The sequence below is a fragment of the Nicotiana tabacum genome, chromosome 24 (assembly GCF_000715075.1).
Source record: "Nicotiana tabacum cultivar K326 chromosome 24, ASM71507v2, whole genome shotgun sequence".
Lineage (NCBI taxonomy): Eukaryota > Viridiplantae > Streptophyta > Magnoliopsida > Solanales > Solanaceae > Nicotiana > Nicotiana tabacum.
Window position 1 is genome coordinate 14,440,932 of NC_134103.1, and position 18,213 is coordinate 14,459,144.

Consider the following 18,213-nt stretch of genomic DNA (forward strand, 5'->3'; position numbering starts at 1 on the left):
AACAAAAATATTTTTTTTCCGTTTTTACAAAAAATTGCTTTAAAAAACTAAAAAATATTTTCTAAAACAATATTTTTGTAAAAACTGGAAAAAAAAACTGAAAAGCAATTTTCTAAAGCAATTAAAAACTGAAAAAAGCTGAAATATTTTTAACTAAAAAAAAAAAAAATTATTTTTTCAGTTTTTACAAAAACACTACTTTAGAAATTTGCTTTTTAATTTTTTTTTCAGTTTTTATAAAAATATTGTTTTAGAAAATATTTTTCATCTTTTTTTAAAGCAGTTCTTTTTGTAAAAATTGGGAAAAAAAATATTTTCGTTTTTTTAAAAAAGTTTTTAGTAAAAAAAGTTTCAGTTTTTACAAAAAATATTGCTTTAGAAAATTGATTTTCAGTTTTTTCAAAAACATTGTTTTAGAAAATATTTTTCAGTTTTTTTTTTTTTTTTTACTTTTTAGTAAAAATAATTTCAGTTTTTTTCCAGTTTTTACAAAAAATAATTGCTTTAAAAAATTGTTTTTTGGGTATGATTAATGGGTCTTTTTAATTAATTAGAAAATATTTAGAATTGACCAACATGACGATGACACGTGTCCCTCCGTTTAAATGAGGGTATATTTGAATCCAAAGTATGACTGCAGGGGTATAGATAACCCAATAGTATAACGAGAGGTATTCTTAGACCATTTTCGAAAGTAGAGGGTTATATTTGCCCTTTTGCCATTTTTTGCACCTTCCCATTTAAAGAGGTCTGTTTCTTATCCTTAAAAGACGAGGACCCACCTAATTAATTTTATTCTTTAATGTGTACTTCATTAACTTATGGACTTTTTAATAATTATAAAAAAGTTGGTCTTCACAAAGCTTTAAACAGGAACAAACAAAGAAGTCAAACAGAGATTCGAACTCTAATCTTCCCTGTAAGGAGCAGTACTTTGCCCATCAATTTTACCACTGAACCCACAACCTCATTTAGTCTATGGGTTCAAACACTAATATATGATCATATTTCAGTAATTTTGCACAGTATATTCTCGGGTTCTGTCGAAAGTTATGGGTTCAATTGAACCCGTATCTATAGCGCTAGATCCGCCCCTACCCACAAGTAAGGTCTGTGGAAGGTAGTGTGCGCGCAGTAAACCTTGTGAAGGTAGAAAGACTGTTTTCGATAAACCCTCAACTCTGAAAAAACATAATCATAACATTATTGAACGGAAATTCCATCTGCATTATAAATCCCTGCAGGTAGGCGTGATTCCCCTTTAATGAACCTTATGCAGCGTGAATCTGGATTAGTCGGAGTGGGTATTGGATATAAGATGGTTATACCAATAACAACTATGTTTCAGTCACAAATAAGTTAGAGATAGTTGTACCAAAAAAATAAATTTAATTGTTCGGTTTCCCTTTCAGCTTTTCCTTCAAATCTCATACTTCTAAACTCTTTAAATAGATTGAACGATCGTGATTTAGCCTTCACTTAAAATTGACCTGAAAAAAAAAAAAGAGAGGAGTAAAGGTAACAAATTACAAAATAGTGTTTTTAATTAAGATCGAAGATATGCTACCAGATTAGCTACCTCCTCTAATTCTAGGTAATGTAGGATAAATGGCTAAAATGTTAGTAAAAGATTTTTGGAAAATAATACAAGATGGAAGAAAAAAAGAACTTGTTTTGAGCAACAAACGTGAATGTTTTTGTTAAATAGCCTCAATAATCAAAATTCATCACTAAAATTGTGAAGCCATCCATTTCCAAACCATTGACTGATATTCGTTGTCTGATCGCTTGTTTGGATGATCAGTATCGTGTTGTCACTTTAAATATAATATTTATTTATTTTGATTGTTACTTAAATTTTATTGTATCGTATCGTTAAATCCATCATTACGTAACGACGAAAAGTGTCACTTCATGGAATGACCAATTTGATGTGGCCGCGTTGTGACCCTATTTTTTTCTCTTATCTTGTGGAATGACCCAATACTATTATTAAATGATCATATTTTATCTTTTATCCTATATTTTTATAAAATAATTCTACGTCGTACTTTACTTTTTCTTTATAATAGTATTACAAGTTCATTCTTCATATTATTGGTGTATGATATCATAATTCTACCTTTTTTTTTAATGATAAATTTGAAATATTTGCTTGGTTTCTACTACACACGTGTTAACTCAAATGGTAAAATATTCCTAAAAGAATAAAAAAAAAGTTCCAACTATGCTCATGTACTATTTCAAATTGATCAATTTTGTCATCTCTTAAACTTTTGGTTCATTCTGGTAGTAGCAAATTGTCTCATATCTAGCCTTGCTATTGCCCATTAATGTAAAAAATGTATCTAAATTAATTGCGTGACTTTTAATTATAGTGTAAAATTACTCTTCGATTGAAATTTCAAAACAAAACTTTTACCTTAAGGCAAAAATAAATATTACGCCAAAATAACAAAGGAAAAATTTGCTCAATTTGAACTAGTTCAAGAACAAATTTAACCATTTTTCCTGAAATCTAATCACACTCTTCTCCGTTTTTGTTTGCGTTACACCATTATTTCCAACTTTCAGAAAAGCATGAAAAAAGAAAAAGAAAAAAAATTGTCAAAATAAAATTCCTAATTACAATTAAAACAAAAATTAAAAGGTAAAAAAAAAGGTTTAAAAGAATAAGACCAGCATTCTCACTCAACCTTGAATTTTCTGCAAGAAACATCTTCTTCTTCTTCCCCTCCAACTTTTTTCCGGCGGAATCTACTTGTAAGTTCCTTATTCTTCTCTTGCGCTTTCTTATTACACAAAAAACCCTAATCCCTTTTCCCAATTAAATTGTGTTCTAAACTTGCAAATTACAATTCTTTCACTGTATAAAGAAAGCCTCAACTTCAAATTTGCATAGTCAATTTTGTCCCTTTTTTACAAGATTATACATATTTATTTGATTCCCGTGTGATTTCCTGAAAAAAGGGTTAATAGATTTAGTATCTATCTTTACATTTTGAGTTTCTTTTAGTACTTTGGAAGAGACAGATCCAACACACACACACACACACCCCTTTATTTTTTGCATATGTATACAAAGTTAGAGCTGAAAGCAGTAGGTTCCATTGAATGACTTAGTTCCACCTCTTTACTTGGGGCGAAAGCGGAAAAAAATAATTATTTTCTGAACTAGAAAGGAGATTTTTTGACACATTTTTTTTGTGTGAATGGTACTTGTAAATATGCTAAATGTAGCTGCTCATCATCTTTATTTAGGGGAAGAGTCTGATTCAAAAGCGTCTGTGATAGATCACGTCGAACCGAAGCATTTAAGAAAGAAGCTGATAACTTTTGGTTTAAGCACGCAATCACTTTGAGACAAGGGCAGAGCTAGTTTGTGCCAAGGGGGTTCAATTGAATCCCCTTCGCGGGAAAATTGTATTGCGTAACTAGGAAAATAAACTCTTATGAATATCTATAAACAGTTGAATCTCTTTGACATAAGGAAAGACTCTATTTTAATGGCAAAGGGGATTCAAAAATTGCTTCAGGTAACACGTTTAAATCCTAAGCGCGACATTTTAGTATATTTTGAACCCCTTTGTTGGAATTTCTAGCTCCGCCACTGCTTTGAGACTTTTGTCAAACAAATGGGTGCTTGGTATGGATGATGACTAACAATTTATATGTGTTCTCTTTGTTGTTGCTGTGAATCAATGAATTATCTTTGTTTCTTTCAAGAAAATGCAACCATTTTATTATCCAGATCACTAATTTCAAGGTCTGGCGTTTGAATCCAGACCAGTTAACTATGCTTTTACCTAAATTCTATTCACTCCCTCGACATTGGCCCTTGACTCTTGAGTTAAAGTTACTATGTTAGATAATTTCTATTTAATACCTGTAATAGCTAATAATCCTTTTGTCTACCAAGAACACTAGTTATACGAGAACCCTCATGAGGATTACAAAGTAGAGGAGTAATGCACAAATAACAGAAGCAGTTTTACCCTTTCATTATCGGTGAAGGTTCACCCTTCTGTTTTCTCCTATCCTTAATAACAAGGAGTTTCACATTTTATGGGTATGACCCTGTTGATTTATGGGGTACTCTCTGTTATCTGATTAAAAAAATACATTCTTCTCAAAAAGGACCAAAATCTTAGCAAGTTTATTTTGGTTGTATGAGCTAGTCACTGCTTATGGCAATTTAAAGCAAGTGTGGATGTCATGTCATTTATAGGGATGCAAAAAACTGAGTCTGGAACTTTCTTTAATAAGGAATCCAAGTCTGGAACTAGAATCGATGATTTTATTGTCTTCAGTCAACTATTCCAGTCAGTGACCATTTCTACGGAAGATTAGCAGTCTTTTGTAGAAAACTGGAGTATCTTTTCCTGTAGGTTCTCTCTTTCTGGTGTAGTGCTTGAATACTGTGTTTGTTCCCACATCTTTTAGATATTCAATAACTTTTCTATTCCATCCAGTGACCAGTTTGCATAAAATGTGGAAATCTGCTGCTTTCCTTTTTCCGGTTCTCTTTTCTTCTTTTTCTATATCTTCTGCTGGATGTTGACGAACGAAAATAATTTTGTGGTTCAAGCTTATCGAAGTTGAGTTTAGTGCTTGAGGAATCTGGATTTAGCTCACTTCAAACTTCTTGAACATATTCTTGGGTTAAGTTGAGTTTGAAAATAAGCTTTAATGCAACTGTTTCATGCTAAAATACGGGAAGGTGAGCCAAAACATCTATCATTTTCTTGCTCACGTTGGTTGCATTCTTCATGCTAGTTTTATTTAGCTTCCTGTCAAGTTTACACTTGCCATGGAGCTGTTTATCTTTTCCTTTTCTTATGTCATGCTGATTCAGGAGAGGAGCCTTGGCATAACTAGTAAAGTTGCCTCAATGTGACCAGGAGGTCACAGGTTCGAGCCGTGGAAACAACCTCTTGCAGAAATGCAGGGTAAGGCTGCGTACAATAGACCCTTGTGGTCCGGCCCTTCCCTGGATCCCACGCATAGCGGGAGCTTACTGCACCGGCTGCCCTTTATGTCATGCTGATTCAGCTTTTGGTCTCATAAAACAGTTTCTTTTTACTTCTCATTTTCATATTATTGTTTTGTTAATATTTTCTTCTATGTCTTCACTTATTCATTTTTTTCTTCCGGAAAGGTGTTTCTTTTTTCTTATGGAAGTACTTTAGAATCATATGCTAGTAAAAAGTACTTGATTATCCAAACACATTCTTTAAAATTGTTGACTTCATGTTGCCAATCAATCAGTTGGGACTCCTCTTGACATTAGGAAAGTTGATTGCCACTGATCAAGTGTTATTTAAGATGGACAAATATTTGTAGAGTTTTCTTTCTTGGGTTATTTTCTCCGGTAGTTATCGTAGTCATTAAGCTACTCCCCAGTCTAGTCCATGTGGGCCAGCTAGCCTCCTCTTTTTAAATACAATTATTGCGGAGTAGTAATTTGGATGAGGACATCTACAAACCATAGTATTGAAGTGAATTTCCGCAGCTTGTTAAGTAACCAGGTCTTGTTTTTTCTTCCAGAATGTGGTCTTGTTCGTTTCTTTCTTTTTTATCTTTTTTCAAGTTCATATTTTCAATGATGTTGGCGAACAAGATAATAAAGATGGCTGGATGCTATAAGCAACTCATTTGGAGAGATGTCATTGATCACCTCAAAATTTGGAATCAATCTGAGTTAGAATACATGATAGCATTGCTAACATACCTCCTAAAACTGAGATTTGGATTGTCTTGCCAATTTGGTGATCTCCAATTGTAGTTGTGTTATGATCTCGATTGTTTATGCTTGGTCTTTCAATTTTTTACACTGACCTTATGTCGTAGAGCTTTGTGGCAATTACTCTCTAGCTTTTGCCCTTCTTGCTATAAGAACCTAGGCTTGATAGATGGACTCGCTTCATTTGTTGATCTCCAAATTTTGTCGAAAGGCTATGTTCTTTAGCTCTTTGACTTGGTGATGTGCTTTGGCAATTGAATTTATTTATAGCCTATCAATCATGAGATATGTGTCCATAGGTGACAAATACATATTTTGTTGAATATTTGCAGGTTATAGGTTGACCAAAGGGAGATGGAAGACATACTAACGGAAATCCCTCCACCTTCAAGGTTCTTTTTGGAAGATCTGAACAACTTTTGTCCACCGTCTCCTCCTCTTCCCTCTCCATTCCTGTTGTTTTCAACTCCTAACCAGGAGAAATATTCTCGCCCTTCTCTCCTCATCATTGCCATGTCTTCTCCATCGCTTCAAGTTTTTCATCATGTGTCCTCCAAAACCCTTGTCGGAACTCTTATCCTTCCTGAAATCCCATTCTCTGGCAATTCAGTCGAGCCCTCTCTTAAAGACAAATCGTGCAATATATATGCCCTGAATGAAGCTGATAACTTGATTATGATTGTGTCCGTACAATATCCAGTTACTGCAGAGAGATCTCATGCAGTGGCAAAGCTACTGATTGGAGAACAGATTATTCCAGAAAAGGTCTTAATCCTGGACTCCATTCGTAGTAATAACTTTCGAGGAAAACTTTCACCTGATGAAGCGTTTGCATTTAAGCTGGAATCATCTGCAGAGAGAAAAGCAAAGGCTGATGGACGTCAAGATTCACCACTGGTAAAATGCACAGACTATCTTCCATCAGGAAGCGTTGTCGATGGCTTGGCAGCTGCTTTATTGAGCCGATGTCAGTTAAATAAGATCCGAGGAACACTGTGTGTTTCATGGCCTGAAGCTGGTATTTCAGTTATATCACTTGTTATATCTCTACTGCTCAAGGATGTCCTGTCCGGCGTGAATCATATTAACGTTGGGGATCTTGAGGAGGAATTCCTAAAATTAGGTAGGAATAAGGATTTCCTTCTTGATTCTGAACTCTATACATGAAATGATGTCTTTGATTTAAAACAAATGGAACTTTTTCTGTTTCCAGCATCACCTTGTTCCTCCTTTTTGTTAGATTTCAATGTAGTTTGAACAAAGCAATATTTTCTTCATCTCCTGGATTACCAACTTGAACATGGTTCACCATGTCAAATTAATATTATGTTCTCCAGCTATTTGGAGTGTGATTTTCTCGGTGTTTGTATAATTTTGTTTGAAGAATTAATCCAAATAGCAGCCTACCTAACCGCTTAAACTAAAAATAGACGGTGGAGGTATAGTGTATGCATAATTTATGTATTATATGTATATAATGAATATATAATCTATGTATATGACTAGAGAAAATAAACAATAAATATGACCGGCTATTTGTGTAAAGATCGAAAAAATGCTAGTGAAACACAAACAGTAAAAATAGCACGGGCTAGTCAGTTTTCGGACTGGTAATTCAAAAATAGCCACTATTTTATTGCAACACGGACCGGTCCAGCATAATATACTGGAGATTGGAGCACCTGTGTATGAGCTTCCAGCATATTATATTGGATCGATATATTATACTAGAACTCCAGTATATTATGCTGGAATATTTTTCGGATTTTGAACAATGTTTTCGTTTAGATTTATCTTTACTAGAAAAGTGATTAAATTTCAATTACTTTTGAAATTGTGATTATTTTTTAATTACCACTTATAAATCTAACTATTTTTGAATTTTCCCCGCACAAACACCTATGCAGGTAACATTTTCATGCTATTAAAGTAACGGAATGCAAATCGAGCAGGTTACATCGTGAAATAGGGATAAATGCAGCTTGTAATGTTTTTGTACAACCTTTTCTTTTATTATGGTAGTGTTCGGACATTCGGTTCAGTTTGTTCATACTTAAGCTTAGAGACGAAGTCAGAATTTTAAATTTATGGGTTTGAAATTCTAATCGTTTTAAACTATTTAATTCTAAATTAATAATTTACATATATTTAATGAATTTTTAAGACTAGTGAGTGCTCAATTAATAATTTACGTATATTTAATGAATTTTTAAGACACATATAGAGTTCGAACCAAAGCTACTGAGTTCGATCAAATCTGTTCCCGACACTCTAGCTCTGACCCTGCTTAATTTATTTCATCAAAGGTAACTCTATTTATCAAGAGTAAATTTTTTTTCTTTTTTCAAAATATGCAACTTTCGCTTAACATTTCTAATGGTATGTTTTTTTTAATAAATATAAAAGAACATTATAGAAACAATAAAAGCATAACGGAAGAACAGATGGAATCTGTTAGTAGACATGCTATAAGTGATATATACTGAATGCGATTTATAAGTCTTATATGTCGTGGCTGTATTTGCATAATGCAATTTAAAATGATTTATAAGTTGCATTTGCCAAAAAATGATTTATAAGTTGTATTCATTGAATACGATTTATATTTGCAAAAACACCCCAATTTTGTTTTTCATTCTCGATTCGTTTGGAGCATTATCTGTTGCATACAATTTTTTTCTTCAAAATTGTAGCTCTTCATTTACATTTTCTGATAAAGAATGACAAGAAGTTTCTCCTATACAGATAATGAGTTATTTTTCAATATAACAAAGCACATATTTATCAATTACTTAAACAAATTCAACTGATAAAACATTGTTGAGTCGACACATGCATTAGTGAATTTCTGCATTTTTTAAAGAACATTAGTGAATTTCTATATTTCTAAATGAATTGACAATCATGATTATAATGTTTACCATCAAAGGAGAACTTTTTTTAGTTTTAATCATTCTAGAGAATATAAATGAAGAGTAAAATTTTGGAATTTTTTAAGGGAAAAGGGTGAAATATACCTCTCTACTTTCATATATTGTCTACATTTAATATCTGTTATACTATTGAGCCAAATTTACCCCTATCGTTATATTATCGGGCCAAAAATACCACTACAATCAACAAACTTTTAAAAATATCCCTTGATCTGTTAAGTAATCCAAAATCTCTCAAATTCCTTTTATTTAAATCACTTGTTGTTCTTCTTGGTCCACTATTTTTAAAATAATTGGCATTTACCTACTTTCTGAATTAGAGAAAAAAATATATTAAATAATACAACCGAATAAATAAAGTATAGTAAATTGAAAAATCTAAATTAGGTAGCTTTTCTAAATTCTAAAAGTATTTACAACATCGCAATTTTAATGAATTCGTTGCACCAAATATATGAAAACTTTGCAAGTATTAGTAATTGAAGTTGAAATTCCTCGTATACTTTACATTGTCTAATTCAACTTTGCTTTAATTAAATGCCTACACATTTTGCACTCTTAAGTTAGTCGATCGAACTCTATACTAACCGGGCAATGGCAAAATATATTTGAATATACATGTACATACATGATGATCAGCTGCACATAATACACAATAAATAGACCAACTAAATTCTACGGTGTGTATATGATTGAAAAATAAATAAAATTTTAAATCAATTTTATTTATTACAAAAAGAGAAATGGGTGCATTGGTAATAAAAATTAATTATGAATAATTTGTATAGTCTAGTAACTTTAGCATTCACATCAATAGGTATTTTTTATAATTAAAATAATGGACCAAAAAGAACAACAAATAATTTAAATAAAAGGAATTTGAAAGATTTTGAATTACTTAACAATTCAAGGAGTATTTTTAAAAGTTTGTTGATTGTAGGAGTAAATTTAGTCCGATAATATAATGGAAGTTAAATGCAGATAATATATGAAAGTAGAGTCGTATATTTGACCCTTTTTCCTTTTTTAAATATATAAATAAACGGAAATGGAAAAAACAGACTCATATTACGTTTGTCGAATGCGATAATCGTTTTTGCGCATTGCCTGTCCAATCTGCAAATATCCCAAACCCAAAGGATTAAGGAACAAACTCCATACTCTTTAAAAAATTACAAAACACAGCCACAGTATACCTCAGTACTAGTATTTCACTTCCAAAACCCTCCCACCAAAAACACAAAGCAGAAGCAACAATGGAGGGCGTCTCGTACCAGAGATTCCCAAGGATCAAAATACGCGAAGTTAAAGACGACTATATGAAATTCGAACTGCGCGACACCGATGCCAGCATAGCCAACGCGCTTCGGCGCGTGATGATAGCAGAAGTCCCAACAATCGCCATTGACCTCGTTGAAATCGAGGTCAATTCCTCGGTCCTCAACGACGAGTTCATATCTCATCGGCTCGGACTCATCCCGCTCACTAGCGAGCGCGCCATGAGCATGCGTTTCTCGCGTGACTGTGACGCGTGTGACGGTGACGGACAGTGCGAGTATTGTTCCGTTGAGTTTTACCTCCGTGTGAAGTGCCTTAGTGACCAGACGCTCGATGTTACTAGCAAGGATTTGCTGAGTTCGGATCATACTGTTGTTCCTGTCGATTATTCCGATGCTTCCTCCGGTTTTGATAATTCTACCAATAAGTGAGTTTTTTCTTTTCTTTGCTGGTTTATGGACTCTAACTAGTTTGGAACTGAAGCATTATTGCTGTTCTTCTTGTAAATAAGCCTACTTAAAATATGGGATATGTAATGTTGAAAAGAAGACAGCTTATCTGCTACAACAGGTAACTATGACCAACTCTGATACAATTTAGGTGCTTTATATAGAGTTTAAGTTTTTATGGACTGAACTAGGTCGCTTAATAGGTAATTACAGGTCAATTTCTTGGTAAGCATTAATTGGTAATTGATAAAAATGGATTAATATGTTATCACAGGTTAAAGTCATAGGTTATAGTTCCCTGTAAGTGTAAAAAATCTTTAATAGTGTCAAAGTACATAACTTGTATCTTTTCTTTGTATATATAGGCATTAAGCTTCTCAGGCTATGATAAATCTTCGAACAAGTTACTATTTTCTTGCGCCTTTTCAAAAAAAAGTTACTACTAGTATTTCTTACTCGTTTAGCCTAAAGTAGTTTAGGTTGACACATTGTTTTTGTTGCTATTGTTGGTGTTATTGTGTTGAATATTTTTATGCATGTGGGTGTTTTTATGTATATCGGCATTAAGCTTCGCCGGATTATGATAACTCCTCCAGTGAGTTAATCTTTTTTGCCCGCCTAGCTGACTTTGACTAGTTTGGGATTGAGGCGATATTGTTGCTTTTGCTGTTGTGTTGTTGTCTTCTTCTCAAATATCTTTGTGCATGTAGGTCTTAAGAGCTCAATAGCAATACACTCTCTGTTTCACTTTAGGTGTCGTAAGTTGTATTTAACCTTAACCCAGTTATAGAGAGGTTTTTTAGTTTATTTTTTCAGAAATTGGGAAATGATATGTGGTACTTGTCAAAGTAGGGTCGAGATGCTTTCGAATGATTAAAGCTTTGGTTGCATAGGATGTAGTACATTTTTTGAATAATTCGATGGTGAAAAATTATAGGAGTAGTTAAGTTGAGACAGAGGAGTAGTAAAGTTGCCATTTTTGGACTTGGAATGAGTGATTTGTTGATATTTATTTTTTGGTGTCTTTGAATATCTGGGTATTTTGCCAACAAGGAATTACATCATTCTGCTGTGGGATAGTTATTTTCATGAGGTGATCTTTTTTGATAGAGACTGCAGACTGATGTTGGTGTTTATGAGAAATTTTGTGCAGTCCAGTTTGGCTGAGGGATTACAAAGGGGTCACTTGATTCTGGTTTCCAGTTGGTGAATCTGTTTTCTTTTTCTTTTTTTGGGCAGATGCACATTAAAGTGCCTTTGATATTTCATTCTATGGAGTGCAGGAGATTTCCTAAAATTTTGTTGAAGGATCGTCCTGTGTATTTAGAAGAAAGAAATCAGATATCAATCAAGCTCCCAATGAACTTAGTAAATAGTTTCTTTCTCGAAAGGATAATAGTTTTGAAGGTAGTGTTAATTAGAGAGTGTCACATGAAGAAGGATAGTAGTTTATCTTACTCAGACTTATCTCTGGTCACTGGTATTATGAGGAAATAATGTTCTTTCTAATATGCTTATTTTGGAGATCAATTGTGCTGAATGTCTTGGTTTGTACATGCTAACTATCTAGATAGGATATTTACTGTCTTGCTTTATTTTATGCAGGGGAATCATAATTGTGAAGCTACGACGTGGGCAGGAGTTAAGGCTAAGAGCAATAGCACGAAAAGGAATTGCCAAAGATCATGCGAAATGGTCTCCTGCAGCAACTGTGACTTTCATGTATGAACCAGATATCTACATCAATGAGGACATGATGGAGACCTTGACTCTCAATGAGAAAAGAGAATTAGTAGACAGTAGTCCCACGAAAGTCTTTGGCATTGATCCTGAAAACAAGGTTGGTTGAACTTCGTACATTATATGTTTTATTGCCATAAAATGCCATACTGCTATGTCTAAACTTTTTTCTCTGATTTGTTGAACACCATCTGTGGTTCCTATTACCTTTTTTTTACGGACAGCATGTCATGCTTTATTTGGTGAGGACTGAGGAACATGAATGAACCCCTCTTGCCCCATTAACCTGAGCTTATATCGAGATCTTTTATCATGCTCGGTGTCTTCTGTTGTTGCTGTGCTCTTACCAAGAAAAGGCACTGTGAATGCAGGAAAAGAAATCCCCTTTTCTGGAAAAATTGGACACTTTCAGACGAAAAGAAAAAAGATAAGTAGAATAGTTAATGTGAGATAGAGGGAGTACTTGAGTTTAATCGGCTGATACAGCTAGTGTATAAAATATGAGTAAGCTCCTCATATTTGGTATAAATAACTGTGGAACATGAACTGTTTTTGCATATCACCATTTTGTTTACTATTTCTTCTGATTGGTAACAGTGGCTGTAACTAATGTATAAAGTGATCCTTTTAGTTCCTTTGTTGTGCTTTCTGGAATCTGTCCATGAATTGTAGGTTTTTGTAGTATTTGTCACAACAACAATTTCTTTCAGGGGAATGTATTAGTAGGACTATCTGAGGAGCAATTTACTTTTTACACACAACTGAACTGAGTTAGGATGATGACTTTTGCTGGGATGCTTGGAGCTTGTTATGGTAGAGAAAATCATAGCAAGGAAAGTCAAGAGAAACTAGGGTGGAAGTCGCCTAAGTAGTCATATCCCATCCTCCTTTCTTGAAAAGTTGATTTGGTGCCCTTAATTGTTTGGGGCCGAGGTAATATTGGCTTTATAATTCTTAAGTATTGTCTGCCAATAAAGTGAACTCTGTTGTGGCTCCTATTAAGGGGTAATGACAGAGAACTGTTTAACATGCTAGAGGATTAAAACTAATATTTCTGGATAGTTGTTAGCTGCGAGTAAGCAAAATTTTTCACGCGAAGCATCATCTTTTTGCCAAATCTGAATTGGGTCTAAGAGCATATTGGGTTTTTTCCCTACACTGACTTTCTAAGAACTTATAAGGAAAATGCACATGGAGTACTGTAAAGAAAGTAAAAAGAAAGTGCACTTTGGATTGTATCATTTGATTGTAAAAGAGATGGAATTTCAGCATTAGGGTCCAGTGATGTTTGTATTTATTGGTTAGCAATAACTTCATTAAATTTATAAGATCTGAAAATTAGAATGCAATCCTAGGGTGTTTTGGCTAATAAAAACTAGATTTGGAGCCTTTTCAATCCTAAACAATACCTTCCTGGAAATTGGGGATACTATAGCTTTTCGGCACAGAGGTTTATATGGAGATTTTAATTCTAAGAGAAGGCACCGAATTCCAATCTGCTACAAGTCAAAATCATTTGTACGAGTGGTTAAACATTTTTCTTCCCAACAAGAATGGTAAAAATACAGAATTAGTTCGTTCTGCACTTACTCAGTGGTCAATCTACTGAAACCTGGAAAATGAGGAAGATCTCAGCTTTTAACCTAGCCAGATGATAAGGAAACATGGATTAATAGGTCAAAGAAAGAAGCAACTCGAGACATCTCCAATGAGTTCCTTTTGGATTTTTCCTTTTATAGGTCTCATATACTTCTGTGGAGTTGCTTTTGAAGTTTATTCAGATTGTGTTGTTGTATTTCTCGTTTCTTTTGAAAGTTAGGCCTTTATTTTTTTACTTCATCTTTGCAGGTTATTGTTGTTGATCCTGAGGCATACACTTACGATGATGAGGTGCTTAAGAAATGTGAAGCCATGGGAAAACCTGGACTTATAGAGATACATGCCAAGGAAGATAGTTTTATTTTCACTGTTGAAACGACTGGCGCAGTTAAAGCTTCACAATTGGTACTCAATGCAATAGAAGTGCTGAAGCAGAAATTGGATGCAGTACGCCTTTCAGATGACACCGTGGAAGCAGATGATCAGTTTGGAGAGTTGGGTGCACATATGCGCGGAGGGTAAAACCTCATTGGTCAATTTGAACTTCCTCACTTGTTAAAACTGTTGAAAGTGTTGATGTTTAATATATGTCTTGTAAGGACAAAAAATCCATGAACTACTTAACCCATTTTCACTTTAGGACTTAACTGGTGATGGAAATGTAGGAGACTGCTTTTGTTTGTTGAAAGTAAATGGTTTTTTCCCATCATCTTGTACTGATGGAATGTTGTTGGATATCATATCTCAATGGATCATCAATTCCCAGCTATGTATTGACCGACTATTAACTACATGTGCTTGCTAAGGCACGCTGTGTCCAGGGTCGTTTGGTAGGGTGCATAAGAATAATACTGAATAGGGTCTTATAGTACTGAATAGGGTATATTAGTTATGTTGAGATTGTTTATTATCGACAATTTGGTTTGGTGTATTAAAGGTTTTGAAAGGGCAGTTCTGTCTTTATACATGCTTATCCATGTATTAAAAACTATGGTATTGCTAATGCCATGGTTTGCTATGTATAAGAATACTACTGAATAGGGTGTATAACTGATACTTTATTAGTTATACACTAGAGAATTTGCCCGTGCAGTTTGATAAATTATGTTGGATTTTTTTTATTTTTAAAATTCAATCCAAATAGAAATAATAAATTTTTATTTATTTATAAACATTATGAAATATTTCTATACATTGATCAAGTCACAAATATATAATTCTTATTAGAGTTTGAGCTTAGTTAATTGCATTTGGAATTTTTTTTTAAAAGAAAAAAAAGAAATTTGTACTTTTGTGTGGTGATGTGCTTTTAGTACATGATTCTTAGTTTAATTATATATTGGATACACAAATGTATTCAGACATTTGTCTTCGTCCTTCCTCTAATAGTAGTATTTGATTTTCTAAAAATATTAAATTAAAAGAACATGAAATGAAAAGTAAGAAACTACACCATTGAATTACATTCCAGTCATGTACTATTTTGCCTGTTATTTTCCTCTATTTTTATTTTTTTACTATTTTATCTTTTTAATTCCCTGATCTCTCTACTTATTTTCGTCCCTTTTTCTACTGATTCCTACCTTATACTTTCTTTATAAATTTCGTCTTACGTTTAACGGTTTAAGTAACATGAATCATCAATCTAAAAAAATATTATACTATCAGATGAAAATTATTTGTTGTAACATGCCATATAAAAACACGAAAGAAGGGAAAAAATTTTCTTACATCATTTGATCTATTTTTTGTACACAATGTACACAACTCTAAGTGGGCATTTGGACATAAGAATTGTAAAATTCTAAAAAAAGTGAAATTATTTTCAAGTAAAAATTGTATTTGAAAATTAGAGTTGTGTTTGGACATGAATATAAGTTCAGGTTGTTTTTGAATTTTATGAGTGATCTGAGTGTAATTTTGAAAAATAGTTTTTTGAAATTTTTAAAATTTTCAAAAATTCCAAAATTCATCTTCAAGTAAAAATTTAAAATTTTATAGCGAAACACTAATTTCGAAAAAAAAAGGTGAAAAAAATTTCATGGCCAAACGGGCTATATAAATGTATGCCAATAAAAGATGCCACACACCTTTTAATGGGATAAAATGAGAGAAAATATTTTAAAAAATAACATAGTAATATTTATTTGGTTTTAAATGAAGATTAAAAAATGCTCGTGACGCTACTATCACCACTACAATATTCATATAGACACCCCCCTCCGAAATAATAATAAAAAAAAGCAAGAAAATAATTTTGAAGTAAAAGTTGTATACATGCACAAACTAATATTGGATGAACTCCATTAAACAAAAGCTTGTCAAACTTGCCTACCAACTCCTGAAATTTGATAGTGGGGATGAAACCAATGACCGTGTGTGTATATATAAAATTGGCTGCGTGTTAAATAAGGAATTGAAAGGGCAGCGGGTAAAATAATTAATGGTATGTTTGGAAAGCAACCAGGTAATTGCAACTGATGTAATTAGTATTATACACAGCCTAGTAATTATACAATTGCATAATTACGACGACCTGTTTGTTTGTCATAATGTAATTATAGTATAATTACAAGTTTACTGTTTGGTTGCACAAGTGTAATTACATAGTTAGATTAAATTTTAAATGACGTAATTATCAAAACTTAAAAGTTAATATAATAAATATATGCCTATAAATTTTTATAAGTATAAGTGATATTATATTTGATATTTAAGATGTATATTTTGTTATCAACCTATATTACTGTAATAAATATTAAAAGTAGTAAACTTTCTAAAGAAAGTCAGTAGAAATAGTATGTCAAAATAATATCTGGAATAAATCGAGCCCACTGAATACACAGTGCGTCCTTAAAGAAATTATTCCCCTCAAGTACCCGAGGTGCTGGAATATATCCTCCCAGGATAGAACGATTTAACTCACCGGAGTGTTGGTACCAAAAACGCCGATGAACAACGAACCACTCAAAGGCTGTAAAACACACTGGAAATTTTGTGCAGAAGAAGAAGAGGAAGATCAGAAAATTTCGCAAGTAAAGATTCTGGGATTCAAGGCATATTTATAGATCATTTGACACTGTTTCTGAAAAGGTTTGCAACCTTTCAGAAATAGCCATAACTGTTGGAACAGGTGGGAAGAAATATTGCGGGAAAACAGAAAGCGGAATTTGAATTTTTGTTAATTAATTAAATAATTGAAATTTTTTTTTGTCTAAAAGGATTAATCAATCAATCGATCTTTGACCAAATCCAAATCCGAAGCCGAAGCCGAAGCCGAAGCCGAAGCCGAAGCCGAAGCCGAGCCGAGCGACGACGACGACGACGACGCGAGGCTTGCCTTCTTCTTAACTCTTTAAGAGCTAGAAAAAGAGCAATTGTATATATACCCATCAAAAGTCTTTTCTTCCTCCAATATGGGACAATGTCCCTTTGCTAAGGAGGGAAACTCAAATATTTCATTTTCCCTCCATTTCCCATTCACCCTCTTTAATCTACTCAAGCTTAAAATCCCAACAATCCCTCACATGAATGGGGAATGGCTATAAAAAAAAAAAGGAATGCACGGACGCATGTGTGTTTTACATGCAAGAATTAATTGAATCTGGATAAGTAGGTTTCCCTTTGAACTTTCCGTAGTGAACTTATATCGGATATACTCGGTCAATCGGTAGATTTGATATCTTTGAACCGCCGAGCTTTGTTGTATACCTAGACACCATAAGTCACATAATCAATCCTTAACCATCTATGGTTCTCACAGTTGTGTTCGTTTCAGCCATGAACACCGTATGATTTCATGAGTGCTTAGAGAATGGGTCCTTACTTTCATTCCCCTTGAAGCGACTTACGCTTCACACTCACATAGGTGATTTCTAAACGTGTAATCCTATAGACACACTATCTGGTCATATCCTGCCAGACATAGCAAATCATTAGAAAGCTTTAAGCTTTGTTAACTCATCAAAAAACCTTAATGCTTTACCTCGATTTATGAACATTGTCTTCATCACGAGAATGGGTTGAGTTATTTGACAATGTTGAACCGTCATTCATAACTTTGTTTGATCTCTTTGAACCTAGCTCGTGGGATCTCCAGTCTGCTAGGTAGAGTTACCGCCATGATGACTTGTCCTAGACCTTAACCCCATTCCCTTTGATGATCTTTCAACTGCCTCTCTAGATAGGCCTTTTGTAAGTAGATCCGACACGTTATCTCTTGACTTTACGTAGTCAATTGCGATAACATCACTAGAGAGCAGTTGTCTAACGGTATTGTGTCTCCGTCGTATATGACGAGATTTTTCGTTATACATAACGCTCTCTACCCTTCCTATTGCCGCTTAACTATCACAATGTATACAAATAGGTGCCAAAGATTTGGGTCACAATGGAATATCTTCTAAGAAATTCCGAAGCCATTCAACTTCTTCACCGGCCTTATCTAAGGCTATGAATTCAGATTCCATTG

General features: G+C 33.5%; 2 protein-coding genes across 3 annotated transcripts; both read left to right on the forward strand.

The window, feature by feature from the left end:
• The first annotated feature begins 2,611 nt into the window (after nt 1-2,611).
• LOC107832033 (uncharacterized) lies at nt 2,612-7,098 on the forward strand. 2 transcript variants are annotated; one of them, XM_016659845.2, is made up of 3 exons: nt 2,666-2,763; nt 3,262-3,536; nt 6,076-7,098. In XM_016659845.2, the coding sequence occupies exon 3, from the start codon at nt 6,098-6,100 to the stop codon at nt 6,908-6,910; it is 813 nt and encodes a 270-aa protein (XP_016515331.2). In that variant the 5' UTR covers nt 2,666-2,763; nt 3,262-3,536; nt 6,076-6,097; the 3' UTR covers nt 6,911-7,098. The 2 variants fall into 2 exon arrangements, with proteins under 2 accessions (XP_016515328.2, XP_016515331.2); XM_016659842.2 differs by lacking the exon at nt 3,262-3,536 and having other exon boundaries at nt 2,612-2,763.
• A 2,717-nt stretch (nt 7,099-9,815) lies between these two features.
• LOC107832026 (DNA-directed RNA polymerases II, IV and V subunit 3) lies at nt 9,816-14,511 on the forward strand. The gene is made up of 3 exons (XM_016659828.2): nt 9,816-10,381; nt 12,009-12,243; nt 13,992-14,511. The coding sequence occupies exons 1-3, from the start codon at nt 9,933-9,935 to the stop codon at nt 14,262-14,264; spliced, it is 957 nt and encodes a 318-aa protein (XP_016515314.1). The 5' UTR covers nt 9,816-9,932; the 3' UTR covers nt 14,265-14,511.
• Nucleotides 14,512-18,213: the final 3,702 nt, after the last annotated feature.

Coding starts and splice junctions, on each gene's coding strand:
- LOC107832033 (XM_016659842.2), top strand. CDS start 6,098: ATGGAAGACATACTAACGGAAATCCCTCCACCTTCAAGGTTCTTTTTG.
- LOC107832026 (XM_016659828.2), top strand. CDS start 9,933: ATGGAGGGCGTCTCGTACCAGAGATTCCCAAGGATCAAAATACGCGAA. Junction 10,382..12,008: donor TTTGATAATTCTACCAATAA/GTGAGTTTTTTC, acceptor TATTTTATGCAG/GGGAATCATAATTGTGAAGC. Junction 12,244..13,991: donor GCATTGATCCTGAAAACAAG/GTTGGTTGAACT, acceptor TCATCTTTGCAG/GTTATTGTTGTTGATCCTGA.